At 35.2% G+C, this 15,304-nt stretch overlaps 2 protein-coding genes across 2 annotated transcripts; both read left to right on the forward strand.

Moving 5' to 3' along the window:
- Positions 1–386: 386 nt before the first annotated feature.
- On the forward strand, positions 387–6,839 carry LOC104894991 (GTP-binding protein At3g49725, chloroplastic). The gene is made up of 13 exons (XM_010681385.4): positions 387–837; positions 1,699–1,763; positions 1,860–1,928; positions 2,046–2,135; positions 2,256–2,368; positions 2,936–3,004; positions 3,674–3,818; positions 3,918–3,973; positions 4,053–4,103; positions 4,211–4,265; positions 5,683–5,739; positions 5,855–5,974; positions 6,066–6,839. Exons 1-13 carry the CDS (start codon positions 483–485, stop codon positions 6,504–6,506), a joined length of 1,686 nt encoding a protein of 561 aa, XP_010679687.2. The 5' UTR covers positions 387–482; the 3' UTR covers positions 6,507–6,839.
- Positions 6,840–9,473: 2,634 nt separating this feature from the next.
- LOC104894992 (hypothetical protein) lies at positions 9,474–14,160 on the forward strand. Its single transcript, XM_010681386.4, has 7 exons — positions 9,474–9,766; positions 10,397–10,573; positions 10,750–10,789; positions 11,441–11,470; positions 12,226–12,600; positions 12,796–12,851; positions 13,802–14,160. Exons 2-7 carry the CDS (start codon positions 10,451–10,453, stop codon positions 13,952–13,954), a joined length of 777 nt encoding a protein of 258 aa, XP_010679688.1. The 5' UTR covers positions 9,474–9,766; positions 10,397–10,450; the 3' UTR covers positions 13,955–14,160.
- The last annotated feature ends 1,144 nt before the right edge of the window (positions 14,161–15,304 follow it).

Genomic DNA, 15,304 nt, shown 5'->3' on the forward strand with positions numbered 1-15,304 from the left:
AAGATTTTACTCTGAAATGAAACAACGATGATGAACAACAACAAAACTGTCACATCAGTTACTTTTTTAATTTTTAAATCACGTTCATTTGGGTATATATACATGTTTATTAGCTTAGGACTCGTTCGACATCACTGTGATTTTCAGGTTTTTGGTTTTTTGTATTTAAAAGTCGTATGATATATGTCCTATAATGAATCAAAAATTAGTCAAACTTATTAGAAAAATGATGATTTTGAAAACTTACAACTAAAAATTGAAAATCACTTTTTCTGTTTCTTATTTTTTGTTTTTAGTTTTCAAAATAACTGAAAACAATAAAAATATGATAACCAACGGGCCATTAATAGTTACCTTTAGTTGCCAACATTTTGTTTTATTTTGCTTGCATTTTAAAGCGTACATACCTTTCTCATACAGATCAAGGGACCTGTGCACAATCTAAGGAAAAAAAGATTTTACTATGAAATGAAACAACAACGATGATGAACAACAGCAAATTGGCCTTGAGAGGGTTTTCTCTCTCTCTCCTGCAGCTGCGATCACTTCACCTCCTTCAATCCCATTGTTGCTTCTCTCACACTCCCTCCTTGCGTAGAAATTCAAATGAAGATGACCCGAATCTTGACCCACAAGGCCCACCCAAGATTCTGGTGGTTCAACCACGTGTTCGACCAAATACCCATTTACAGACCAAGCTCAATGAAGCTCTTAACCTCGCTAATTCACTTGATGAACAAAGAGATGGTTTCTTTTCTACTGATTTGAGTCTCAAAAATTCGCCCCCTCATCTTGTTGTTCAGAACCCACTTTCTGGCTCTAACAAGAGCCGTTCAGGTTACTTCATTTTCAATTAAAGTTGGGTTTTTGTTTGTTTGTTTGTTTGGTTTTATAAAGCTGAAAATTGGGTTGATGTTGAATTATTGAGTTATGCAATGTTTCATTCTTTTTTGTTGCAATTTGAGTTATGCAATGTTGTTGTAGATTGTGGCATTTTTGTCAAATATGTTTTGATTGATATACACTCCCTCAATTTGGAAGTACAGACATATAGGACATACTACTTACTAGTACTATCCATGTTTCTTTTTTAATCTACACAGTTCGAGCTTGCCAATACACAACTTTGTCCGTTTATTTATTGGGAAATTTCCTGAGTTAACATTGAGGTTTGGCTTAATTCTCAAAATACCGTTATTGAATTTTGAAGTTCAAAGTTTAAGTTTCAAAGGTACTTTAGGAAATTAATGCACTTGAATTTCGATGTATGATAAAGGTATTTTAAACCCAATTACAAATTTCAGGGGTATATGAGAAATTCCCCAAATGTGAGGGGTAATTTGAGAATTACGTCAAACCTCAGGGTACCGGAGGAAATTTCCCATATTTATTTAATTATGAGTAACTAATAATTATGAAAGTTGATATTTTGAAGATATATGCTGTGACGAATTTAATAAGATCCCATGTGAGATGTGACTATGTTTTTCTTTATGTATAAGACACAAATGATGGTCAAATTGAAGTATGTGGATAAGGTCAAAGTACAAAGTATGTTGATTAAAAGAAAGTGGAGGGAGTATAGAAGGAGATTGTTGTAATTTTGTTGTTATTGATTGTGATGGATGGTTTCTAATAGATCATTTTATGGTTGCATTTCGTTTATGAACTTCTGTATTGACTATTTAACATGGACAGATACGTACTTTGGGCCGGGGACGGTTGATAATATTAAGTGCCATATACATGCCATTGAATCAAAGGCAAGGAATTTTTATGATACATGTAGAGTACTATCTTTATCACTTAGATATATTGGATTGATAACGTTTTGATAAATACTCATTATGGTTGTGTAGCACGATGATGAGTTGGATGCCGTGTTTGTCAATGCAATACTGTCTGCCATTCAGCAGAGAAATTTGGAAGTAAGTTGCTTAAGTTAAATGTTAATATCATTGTTCCTAGTAATATCCTAGCAGGGGATATCCTTGAAAGTTTTGGCGTGACTTATGATTCATGATTGTGCATTTGCTTTGTTGCAGAGGGTGTGGGAGAAACCTGTTTTAGATCGTGTGGGTCTTATCATAGAGATTTTTAATGCTCATGCATACACTAAGGAAGCGAAACTTCAGGTAGACTTGTGAACGATTCAGTGACTTCTCTTTTTATTGTTTTGCTGTCTTTCATCAAGATACGGCTTTGTTTAATGGGAACTAGTATAAACTCTTTTTCTGATACTTCTAGATTTTCAGGCTGAGTTAGCAGCAATAATGTATAAGAAGAGCCGGCTTGTACGAGCACGGGGTTCTGATGGACGTTACACTTTTGGAACAAAAGGAGAAGCTGAAGTTGTGAGTGCTCGAGGGTGAGTTTCTACTTATCTACTCTACATATAGCAAGATAATGATTGTAGCATTCAAAGCTCATCATGAAATTGGAGAACTATGCTATACACAGTATGAGCTCTCTGTGTTGTCTTTACATTATTGACTAGAAATATGTGAACTTGAGATGATGCTGTTGGAACCTCTCATTTTTTTTTGTGTTGGCACTCACTAAGCAAGTTCCTTTTTGTGATACTGCCATTGTTGTTGAAAGGGAACTAAGTTGCTTCTCGTCATTATTGAATCCTGAAGTTGAGTGGACTTCATATGAATCATAAATTTCTAGTTGCTTTGGGATCCTACAAACCTCAGATCAAATGTCATTCTTCATAAATACTTTATGGTGGTGTTTCAGCTCTTTAGAACACTGTTCTTTCGCTTGCATTTTACCCCTCATATCTTTTGATATGAGCCAGTTGCATCCATTTTACCTGGAAATTTGATTTTATTCACACTTGCTTGAAATATTACTACTCTTGTAGTTTGTTCATTGGTCTGTTGCTCTGTTACTGAAAGCATCTTCTAATGTGCATGAATGGCCATTACAGGAGAGGAAGTGGTGGACGTGGTTTTATTAGTGGTGCTGGAGAAACCGAGCTTGAGCTTCAGCGACGAAGGTTTCCTTTTCCGACTTTAATTTTTTCTGGAAATTTTGGATATATAGTTACTTATCTGCGTAGCAGGCATCTGTCTTTGTGTTAACTATTGATTAATCATATAGTACATTATACCTGTCCTATTGTTTCAAAATTCAACCAATAGTTCCTGTCACATCGGGGTTGAATTGGTGTTTAAACAGGCTATCTCTATTAAAGTTGTAGGGTTTTGCTTTGGCTCCTATAATTTTGTGATTTATGCTAGTCCTGAAAGCGCATAGCAGCTGAGAATGAGATCATCTCTTTTTTGGACACTTGGAGGATCTTTAGCTCAAAACCTAAGCCAACCTCTTTCCACATGAACATGTTCTTAAATTTGCACTTTCCTTGTATACTATAAGTCTATGAGCCCCTCCATGACCTGAACTCTGGCAAATTGGCACATACTTAACCTCTCTTGGTTTATTATATGCTTCTGAATAGTGGTGTGAAAAAGTTTTTTTTTTTGCTAGACATGACCATGTTCTCGTATCATCTGTGTTTCTGTCCTCTTTTACAACATGTATACAGTTCTGGATGGGTAGGGGGGATTCGTGCTTCCCTCACCTTTAGATAATCGTGAGAAACTACCTACAGATATTGCATAGTTAATGTTTGCAGTAAAATAAAATTTGGTTTTTCCAATGGCAGAATCTCAGAAAGAAGAAAGCGCCTGCTGGCTGAAATTGAAGTAGTTCGTAGAACACGTGCTGTGCAGCGTGCTGGTCGGAGAAAGCAGGGAGTTTTAGATGCTCCAGGGCTTGCCTCTGTTGCTGTGGTTGGATACACTAATGCTGTCAGTGATCAATGTCCCCTACACATTTTTTCCCTGCCTTTCTTATGCATTTGAGTGACAAATTCTTGTGTTTTCAACTAAATAATTCTTCAACTACAGGGAAAGTCTACATTAGTTAGTGCACTCTCAGACACTGATCTTTACAGTGATGATAGGTATATTTGTTTCAAAAGAGCTCCTCTGTTGTCATATATGGTGTAATGGTTGATAACCATGCTGACTCAATGTTTGCAGATTGTTTGCAACAGTTGATCCAAAAGTACGAGGTGTGACTCTTCCGTCTGGGTAATATACTGCATAGGCAGTCTTCAGTCTATTACTGTTGGCTAATTTTGGATATAATGAAATTATATTTCAAATTATTGCTAACTTTTTTGAGCTATCAAATTCAGGAGGAAGGTCCTACTTAGTGATACAGTGGGATTTATATCAGATTTGCCAGTGCAAGTAAGTTGGGGGGACAAGTAAAATGGGCGGAAATTAGTTGTCACACTATCCCAATCCCTAGTCATAATGAGGATATGATATGATTTTGCAATATATATATATAATATATTATAATAATATATATATATATATATATATATATATATATTATATATATATATATATAATATATATATATAGAAGTGAGTTCATATGGGAATGCATATTTACATGAGAATGAATTTTACGCGCTATAACTCTAATGAAAAAGTGGTGTAATTGCAAAAAAAGAATATTAGAAAAAAAATCATTTTTTTTTTGTTTTTTGGGTTCAAAATTTTAGGGGGATATAACTCTAATAAACAAGTGTAGTAACTCTAATTTAATCTTGTAGTTGAGATTCATTCTCATTTCTCATGTAAGAAGCATTCTTTTTATGCTCATTTATATATGAGAAATACCCTTATGGTGAGAACCATGAGAATGACTCATTTTTCTTCATTTTATGAAGATTTTGCTCATTTCACAACGTTTTTGCTCATTTTATGTTTTGCTTATTTTATGTTTTTGCTCATTTAACATTTTTATGCTCATTTCACAAGTCTTTTACTCATTTTACGTTTTTGCCCATTTAATGTTTTCTACTCATTTAATGTTTTTGCTCATTTTCTTTTCTCATTTTATGAAGTTATTGCTTATTTTTAGTGTTTTTCACGATTTTCAGCATAAAAGGTTTCTCATCAGAACCTAACCCTATAGGTTATATATATATATATATATATATATATATATATATATATATATATATATATATAGTATTATGAAGGAATATTGACGCTACCGGTCCCAATTATGACCGCTTTACTAGTTTACTTTAAATGGTCCCAACTTACGAGGGTCTCTTCTCAAAACGGTCCTTTAGCTAAGAAATATTTTGATAAATTTTTACTGGGGTCAATTGGTCAAATTTTTTAAGAACAAACTGAAAAATCCAAAATTTTATGAAGACAAATTTTCATTTTTTCATTTCAAGTGGGTTCAAGTGACCCCACTTGGTCTAATGTGGCTCCGCCACTGCTTTAGCTTAGCTAAATGGCTAAGTTAATTGACGCACCGGACACTCATCCAATAACCATTTGTTTTGATTAATTGAAGTCAATGGAAGAGTAATGTGTCATAATTAACCAATTTAAAGGACTGTTTTGGTAAAAGATACCCCAAAGTTGGGAGCACTTTTGAGATAAGCAGAAGTTAGGACTTAGGGCCTTCGAAGGTGAACTGGCCATAGTTAGGACTGGTTGTGTCAATTTTTCCAATTAGGAAAGTTAAGGACTTTTCCCGGTAGGTGACTATTAGTTCTGCTGGATGGTGGGCTTGCACAATGTGTTCAATCTTTTCCATTAACGTCTAATATGCATATTTTGCACTTGTTGTGCAGCTAGTTGAGGCATTTCATGCTACCTTGGAAGAAGTTGTTGAAGCAGATTTACTTGTGGTGCGTAACTTTACTCAGGCCTGTGTTTCGCATTGTCAAATATCAATGATTTTTTACCTGGGAGCTAAATTATTTATAATGAAACTATGCGATGTTTGTGCACAAAAATTCACAGCATGTTCTGGATTCCAGTGCACCGAATCTTGAGGAGCAACGACAAGCTGTATTAGATGTCCTGCAACGTATAGGTGTTTCAGGGAAAAAGATTCAAGACATGATTGAGGTTTGGAACAAGGTAATCTAATCTATCTGCTAATGCTAACTCTCTCTTTTATTTTATTTTTTCATCTTTTTGAATCATTGAGCTTTATTTGATTTATACTCAGATTGATATTCAAAGAGACACAGACACTGGAGTAGAGAACTTCAATGATGACTTTGATTCCAAGTTTGAAGAGGATGAAGATGAAGTAACTGATGAACAACTACTGCAAAAAGATAAGATGCAGGAGGACCAACGAAGTGAATTCTCAAGTGACAGGCTTGGACCAGGAGTTGAGCCACATGATCAGAAAGGGGAATTCTTCATTGAATCAAGGATGAAGGAAAAAGGCCCAGATTCTCATCCCGAAAGTGAACACGTTCCACATGTCAAAACTTCGGCAGTGGCAAGGATAGGGCTGCAGGAGCTGCTTGGGCTCATTGACGAGAAGCTGGTGCAGAATGACAAGGAGCAACAGTCGTCACAGATAGTGCTGGAGAGGGGCAAACTTGACCGTAAGTGGCGGCCTCCTCAAGCTGAGAAGATTGAGATTTCTGTGGAATAGGGCGTGCCTTTTCTATTCTCTCTTTTTTTGGCTACAAGTTACCATGCATGTTCATCATAGTCATAGCCGTGCACGTTCCATACCAAAGAGTTGATTATGACTTGTTGCCAATGGCTTACAACTTACAAGGATGTGGGGGTCTTAACGTTGCTTTCTTCAATTTTGTGTGTACCAAGTCGCCAAATCCAAATCTTGGTCTGTTGAGAGCCATGAAGGCATTTATGTAGGCGAGATATTGATCCACCTCTCACTATACAAACTAAACTAGTTGACATCGATAATACTGAATGTCGATCTCTATCTTATACTACCTCTGTTTTTATTTAGTTGCAATATTCACCTTTTTGCACAAACTTTAAGAAATGAGAAAAGAGAGTATAATTGATCCACTTATCCCTGCTACTAGTATTGTAATTAAATGGCGAGAGTAGGTGAATAACGCAAATTAGATCCTGCACCGAGGTGTAGGATGAGCATCCTGCACCTTGCCCATGTGGCTGACTTTTGGCAATATTTTTGAAAGTGGGCCAGCTCTTTCTCTCTCATCACGTGAAACAATTTTTTTAATGTACAAATGCATATGGTTTGGTGTACAATAATCTACGAGTGTACATTTAGGGATTTTCAGTGATCAAAGCAATGACCATCAATGTACATTGTATTTTTATTGAATTTCGGTATGAGAATGTAATTGTACATATTGAATTTCATTAGTGAACAAACATCAAACACACCAGTGTACAAAGAATGGAAATTACTCACTTGACATATTTCGGTATGGACTGTAATTGTACATATTGAATTTCATTACTGAACAAACATCAACACACCCAGTGTACAAAGATTGCAAATTACTCACTTGACATCAACTTCATGAATTGGGTTACTTTCAGCTGGGGGATTGTCATTGTACATTTTGATTTTATTAATGAACAACCATGAAGCCAAGGATGTACAAGGAGGTTGAGTGTGGAAAAAGAGAGAAGTGGTGAATTTCGGTATGAGACTGTAATTGTACATATTGAATTTCATTAGTGAACAAACATCAACACACCTAGTGTACAAAGATTGCAAATTACTCACTTGACATCAGCTTCAGGAATTGGGTTACTTTCAGCGGGGGTTGTCATTGTACATTTTGATTTTGTTAATGAACAACCACGAAGCCAAGAATGTACAAGAAGGTTGAGTGTGGAAAAGAGAGAAGTGTGAACAATATATGGGGGACATCAAATCAGTTATTAAATGGTGAACAGTAAATGTCAAATCATTTACTTTTTGAATTTTCGATTTTGTACATTGGATGTAAGGGGAATGTACATTGGCTGTCAAATCAATTACTTTTTGCATGTTGAATTGTGCGTTTTATTCTTTTTGCCTTGCGTTTTGTACAAGGTGCAGGATGCTCATCCTACACCTTGGTGCACCATCTACGCATTGGGTGAATAAGGGTAATATAGTCAAATTATCCCAAAAGCTTTCCTAAAAAGAAAAATGTTGCAACTAATAAAAAATACCTAAAAGTATAAATTGTTGCAACTAAATAAAAACAGAGGTAGTATGTTATAGTTTTCAAACTTTTCAATCATACTTCCTTTTTTCTAATTGCACCATTTTGCTTTTCACGTTTGTCGAGATGTTTTTTTGAATGTAAATATCTGTGATTGCATATAAGTAAAAATTATTAAAATTTGAAATCCTTGCATTGAGATGAATTTGACAAGATCCTATTTGACTATATTTTTCTTTATAGTGATGCAAGATAGCTCAACAAAGTTGGTTGATGAATAGTGCCAAAAACGAAATGGTGCAATTAAAAGACTAAGGAAATATAATAATATAATTGTAGGATAGTGAAGATAATTTTTGGGGGTTAGCCTATTCTGATGGATCGCAACCTTTTGTCTTGACCATTGTAGCACGAGTGTTGCCCTAGCATTAAGGGGATGATGACTTGACTTAGAGGTGATCAAAATGTAGGTCGGTTCGCCGCAATTAAAAACGACCTGCACAGCAGCTAGGCCAAAATTTGGGCTGATTTTTGTTACCCAAACCCACTTTTCAGGCCAAAAATAACGAGCTTTAGGGTCAAAATCACGCTGGGCCAAAGTCATTTTTGACTTGTCCAAGCTCTTCCCAAACAAAAAAAATCAGAATGGACTAGAAATTGGGCCCAAAAATCTGCCTAAACTCGAGCATTTTTGAGTTGGGCTACTTTTGTTCAACTCTAACTTCCTTGCCTTCCTCCAACTTATCATCGGAACTTGGCATTGGCAATTAAGTAGAAGGGTTCTACTTGTTGATTTTAATCAACACCTTACATTACAATCAGATAACACTTATATTTGTGTCGTAATGTCTTTGTTCTTGAATGTAGCCTTCTCTTTGACAAGGACTTGCGTAATGTCAAGTCTTGTCCATATACTACCTCCGTTTCATATTATTTTCAACGATTAGACGTTTTTTACTCAAATTTCATATCAAATCGTTGCAAATACTCCCTTCGTCTTTTTTTATTTGCTACAAGCACTTTTTCACAAAGACCAAGGAGGGAGTGGGGACCATTGACATAAATGGAATTAACAAAAAAGCAAATAGGTAAATTGTGGGACCTATATATTATATATGGAAACATTTACAAAATCAAGAAGGGAGTGATGACAAATTTGTAAATAAAGTGTGGGACCTATGTACTATATATGGAAATATTTGCAAATGTAGCAAATAAATTGAGACACCCCTAAATAGCAAAATGTAGCAAATAAAAAAAGATAGAGGGAGTAATATAAAACAGAGATAATAAAAGACCCCTCTCAAGAGTCAAGATTTCCCTCGTACTTGGACAAAAGTACCCCTTGGCCCTTTCAAGAAAAATACGAGGACAGTGAAGTGGACCAACGCCGACACTAAAAGTAGTGAGTGAGTGAGAAATGCACAGTCTGTAAAATTAAGACCCTGCTTACTCTGCGCCCCACCGCGTATTATAAGATCTTCACTCACCTCCTTCTCACTTCCCATACAAACGCGCTCTATCACTCTTTTTCTTTCCCTCTTTTGCTCCATCCACTTTTCTTTCAAACGCTATCACACTCTCATCATCTTTTTCACAATTGCAAAAATACCCAACTCATTAAAGTTCAATTCTATTAACAACCCATATCACTGATTTTGCTAAGATTTTAGTAGATCTAGATCCCAGGTTTTGGAAATTTTCCATTTTTTCTTTTGCTTAATGTGGTGTCATATTCATTGATCTTCAGGTATAATCTCAAACCCCATTTTTTTATATCTGATTAGCAATTTGGGAAATCTTATTACTCCATCATTTGCGGAATTGATGCTTTTTTTTATATATTTTTCTGTTGGATCTCTATCTGGTAACATATTTTTTTGTTGATTCTTTATGTGCATTTTTATATAGTTAGTTAAGAGTGAATCTAATTAAATTTTGTGAATATTTTTTTTAATATTTTCCTAGTTGAGAAGATCTGTGATGCTATGTTATTGATTGATTAGTGGTAAGGGATCGGTTACATTCATGACTGTAAGAAAACTTGTGCTCATTTGTTGATGACTAGCATTAGTAGGGTTTGAATTATTTTGCTTGTTTTGGCAGAATATATCTTGATTTATTTATGTATTGATCTTGTTTATGTTTTTCCTTTGGTGGAAAAACATTCAAAACATCATATAATGCAATATTATGTTATAAATTTGATTCAGTTAAGCTAAGATTTGCCATTAGTTCATCAAAGATACTGGCTTTCTTGTCGGGCTTGTAGGTAGAAATTGTGGATGTTTTTTTTTTTTGAAGAAGTTCACTCCTAGATATGTTTACTTTGATTTGCAGCTCAGCTAATGCTATGTTTTTCATCTATTTTGAATGCCAGGTAGACCTAATTCATCTGAGTAAATATATTATAAACAGTAAACAGAAAGAAGGTATGTCAAGGAGACCCGTAAATCCTGCTCGCCGACTGGTGGGCAATGGAGGGTTTCCTCTTGTAGGAGCATTCCCATCAAAGACACGTTCGTCTCCTTTGGTGTCGGTTACTCTTGTCACATTGGTACTTTTCAGGCTTTTTTGGCAATAGTCTCGGAACAATATCATGTGTCATTTATTGTCGTACTTTAGTTATCTTAAATTATCTAAATGTACAGCTCTTCATTGAGCTAGATAAGATGAAATGTACTTAAGAAGAATTTGTTTCTCATTCTGTACTTTGTTCTTCTATGTCTGTAGGGCGTCTTCCTTATTCTTGGGTATCTATACAGTGGCTCAGGTACGTCTTGCATTTGCTCGCTATATTTCAGAACTGGTCCCCTTTTATGCTATGACTTTATCATATTGAACTAAGTATTCAGTTGTTGTCATTTGTCAATGCTCTTCTAAGTCCCATTTATCCGCAGCGCCAAAACTTCACTTACTATCTTTTATAGCGTGTTTGGATATGTAGGGAGGAGGAGAAGTGAGGGATAGTGCGGATCTATTTTCCTTTATATATATATGGAAGGGGGAATCTTTTTTTCCTTTTGATAAATTAAATCCTTTTGATAAATTAAATCCTTTACTATTCGAAAGATTTGAAAGGAATATGTTAGCCTTACTGGTTACTGCTTTCCCTCCTCTTTCCAGCTCTCCTTGTCACTATGATTGTTTACCAGACAAACTGCATACTGGCGGAGTATATGTTCCAAAGACATGTACTAGATATTTTTCCTTGAGCTACAAGGCATGATATTGAAACTCTTGTTGCTTGTGAAACCAAGTGATCGCTTCTTGTGTTGATGACAATATCCATTGTCTCCTTTCCTCCGCTTTGTTTCGACATGTTCATTTGATTGCTTCTAAAGCTTTTAAAGTCATTTTATTAACCCCTCCACAAAGGATTGTTGTATGACAAGTAATTTAATCGATTGCTTGTATCTTGCAGGTAAAAAGGACGTCGTTAGCAGGATCGAAGGTAGATATGCTTGCTTGTTTTTAGATTTATGCTTGGTTTCTTATTCTAGTTGGTTTCTTTGACTCACATCTTATTCAATTGGATGTGTTGTTGAATCTATTTGTTTTTCTTCTGTGTACCTGAAGGAAAAGAAGCTATGTAATCTTTTTCTTGATTGAAATAATTCTTGTCAATATTCGTTAGCTGTACTGATGAGTTTTTGTTGCAAATTGTTTTTTCAACTTTTTTCTCGCTTTTCTATATCACGCAATCGTGCTTGCTTGCTCACATTATAAAATCTTACTTCTTTGATCCCACCTGCAATGGAGGCTGTGTAGGCTAAGATATATGCAGCTTTTACCCCTGAGAAGTGGATAAGCTGTTTTAAAGAGACTGCAAGAAACCTTTTTTGACAAGAAGCTTAAGCCTGAAAAAATTATTCAAGCTCCTTACACAAGAATATTACTTGTTATCTATTTGACTTCCTAGTTTTTATAGCTCTAAAAAACTCACAAAATCAACTATAGAATTGAATACTTTAGCCTTTGTGAAAGGGGGAGCTTTTAGTTAGTGTTCAAATTTCAAAACATCCTTTTCCAAAACTTATGCTTTAAAATCATGGTTTGACAACATGTAGTCTGCCAGCATAGTTAGCAAGAACTGGTTATTTTTTTACATCTGTTTTGCTTATTTTGTCTACCTCTTGTTAATATACCTATTGTCGACCTTTGAATGAAGTTCTTTAAAAATAAGTTTATTCTTTACCTCCAACGCAGGTGAGTTTTCTGGAACACTAGAACTTCAAAAGGCGATACCTCTTCTGAAGAAAGCCTATGGTGATGGCATGCACAAGGTTTTGCATGTTGGACCCGAGACCTGTTCAGTGGTTTCTAAGCTGTTAAAAGAAGAGGATACTGAGGCATGGGGTGTGGAACCATATGATCTAGAGGATGCAGACTCAAACTGCAAAAGTCTTATGCGAAAAGCCATTGTGCGTGTTGCTGATATCAAATTCCCGTTGCCATATAGATCACAGTCTTTTTCACTGGTCATTGTCTCAGATGCATTAGATTATCTCTCACCAAAATATCTGAACAAAACTCTTCCGGAATTGGCAAGAGTTGCTGCTGATGGTATTGTGATATTTACTGGTATGTCTTTGTCCTTTTCCTCCTCTTTGTTCAACTTCATTTGATCATTTCTGAATACATCGCAGCAACTGTCTGAGAAGATAATGTCTTCTCTAAATATTTCATGATTGCTGTTAAATTGATGCTGGCCGATAAAGGGCCAGATCAGCTATCCTAATTTTCTTTAGTAATTTAATTATATGTTCATATGTGTAGGTTTTCCTGGTCAACAGAGAGCCAGAGTTACAGAGCTATCTAAATTTGGACGCCCGGTGAGTGCTTAGTGACTAGTGTTTGTTCATGGTCATTTTGTATCATAGTCATATTTCATTAGTTTGGTCTGCCTAGAAAGCAGGAGTCACTGGTGCTAACCTACTAAATAAGGTTTTGCCGACCATAGACTTGAGGGGTTTTGTATATGCATCAAGTACCTTCTCCAAAATGATATTATATCTGAAATAAATGACACTTCTCTTTTTATGTGAGATCTTTTTGAGAAGTGTTTCATTTATTTCAGATTGGAGGAAATATTTATTTTGGAATTTATTACAATCAATTGCTTAGTATTACCACTTTTAGCTTATAAGCCACAGTTGGCTATATTTAGCGATTTCCAACTAAATAATCTCAAATGTAGCATATTACTAACCACCTCATGAACACAAGGTTACTATTGGCTTGAGAAATTATGTGAAGAGTATAAAGCTGTCCTTTCTTGTGTAATGGCAATCTGTGCATTTCTGCTTTTCATGGGATCCGAAGAGGAAAAAGGAGGAAACTAAAAGTCTAGTATGCTAAATTTCAAACTTCTATTAGTACTTACACTTGCTGGGTTTCATTGAATAAAGTGCTTGCTTGGTTGACATAAAAGAAAATTGGGGAAGTAGAAATTCCTAAAAAGCGGAAGTGTGAAGCTGTTTGGTTAGCAAAACTATAGGATGTTGTACATATTAGGAACATATGCCTCTGTCGTCTTTTGCCGGGTTAAGGCCTGCTGAGACAATAGATAGTCGGGCAGGTGGCCTAGCCCTAAGGTGATTCTCGCTCCGACTTTTCTTTTTGATTCGCGTAGTGATAAAATCATTTCAATTGGCTTTCTAAACCTCCCACAAAATGGTTTAAGTTGCTTACCTATCTACCCCAAGGTAATAGGCTTTTCGCCAAATTTCAGGGAAGTCCCGAGGAGAATGACATTTCTTTATCTTGATGAATCTTCCTGCAGGCTAAGATGCGCAGTCAGTCCTGGTGGGTGCGTTTCTTTGTTCAGATTGGATTGGAGGTGAATGAAGCTGCTGCCAATAAGTTCGAGCAGGCTAGCACAAAATTGGCATTCAAGCCAAGCTGCCAAGTTTTCCACCTCAAATCATTCCATTGACACTGCAAGATGGTCAGCCCTTTTTGAGGTGTTTGCTGCATTCTGATATAAGGGTGCTTCAACACAGAGAATACGCCTTGTGTTGTGTAGTATTAGTTTGGTGTAGGATATGTTGATTCAAAATCACCTTTTGTTGTGTTATCCACGATTTTACAAACTCATACACTCAATATTGATTAATTAAGGTACGAAATTTATTTATTCCATAGCATATATATTCCTTGTTTCATAGAGAGCAACTAGATGGAAAAAAAGGTAGTGAAATAAATTAGGAAAGTGATTTATGCAATTCTAACGGCCCGTTTGGTAAGAGGTCATAAATAGTGGGAATGGTAATGCATTATAGTGTAAATTTGTACTAAAAATCTAATGTCATTACCTATGGTAATGCTACTTCATCCCAAGTTATCCATTTTCTTCCTAAAATCGCATTATTATCCATTACTACTTGGGAATGTGGTATTGGGTGGTAATGAAAATTTATAAAGGGAAATTCATGTTTTGTGATAAAGTTTCATTCCCATGGTCGTTGACATGAGAATTTCTTTACAAATTTACACTAAATTTCATAAATATTATTGCTATTTACGACCATTGACCACAAACCAAACAAGTCATAAGGGTTGATTATAATTAGTTAAAAGTGGAAACATTAAGCATAGATAAGATCATAAGACCAGTTGACGTGTTATGTACTATATTTCTAAACATTACCATGTTAGGAAATATATTTAATGTTATTTGTTAGCCTTAGAGGCATTACATAATTAAATTGATAAAATAAAGGAAAATTTGTCAAAAACAACCTTTTAAATACAAGTTTTTGAGAGAAACAACCTTTTAAAAAAATATGGCAAAAGAAGACCTTAAGAAGAAAATATTTTGCAAGGAATAACTTCGATCCATTTTCTGGCATTGACCAAGCATTTTTCAGCGTTGTCTCTTTAAAATCAAACATGTGAAAGGCACGTGAACTGTATCTTTTATGTTTCAACCCTGTTTTTCTAGCATTTTTCGACATTGACCAAGTATTTTCTGAAGTTGACTTTATCAGTATATGAAGGGAAATGTGGTTGAAACATAAAATATGGGTTATGCCTTGCCATGTTTGGTTCTAGCGAGTTGAAGCCGCAAATACTTGATCAAGTCCCGAAAAAAGGGTCAAGATTGTTCTTCGCAAAAAAAATACTTTTAAGGTCTTAATTTGCCAGATTTTTTTAAAAGGTTGTTTCTAACAAATTTTCTTATAATGAATGACTTTTGTATGTTTGGTTTTACAAATTTATGAGATTTTAGAAGAAAGGAAATAGTACAAAAAGAATCTTCTGAATTTTCCAATTTCCTTTTGAC

Source organism: Beta vulgaris, chromosome 6 (assembly GCF_026745355.1).
Source record: "Beta vulgaris subsp. vulgaris cultivar EL10 chromosome 6, EL10.2, whole genome shotgun sequence".
Taxonomy (NCBI): Eukaryota; Viridiplantae; Streptophyta; class Magnoliopsida; order Caryophyllales; family Amaranthaceae; genus Beta; species Beta vulgaris.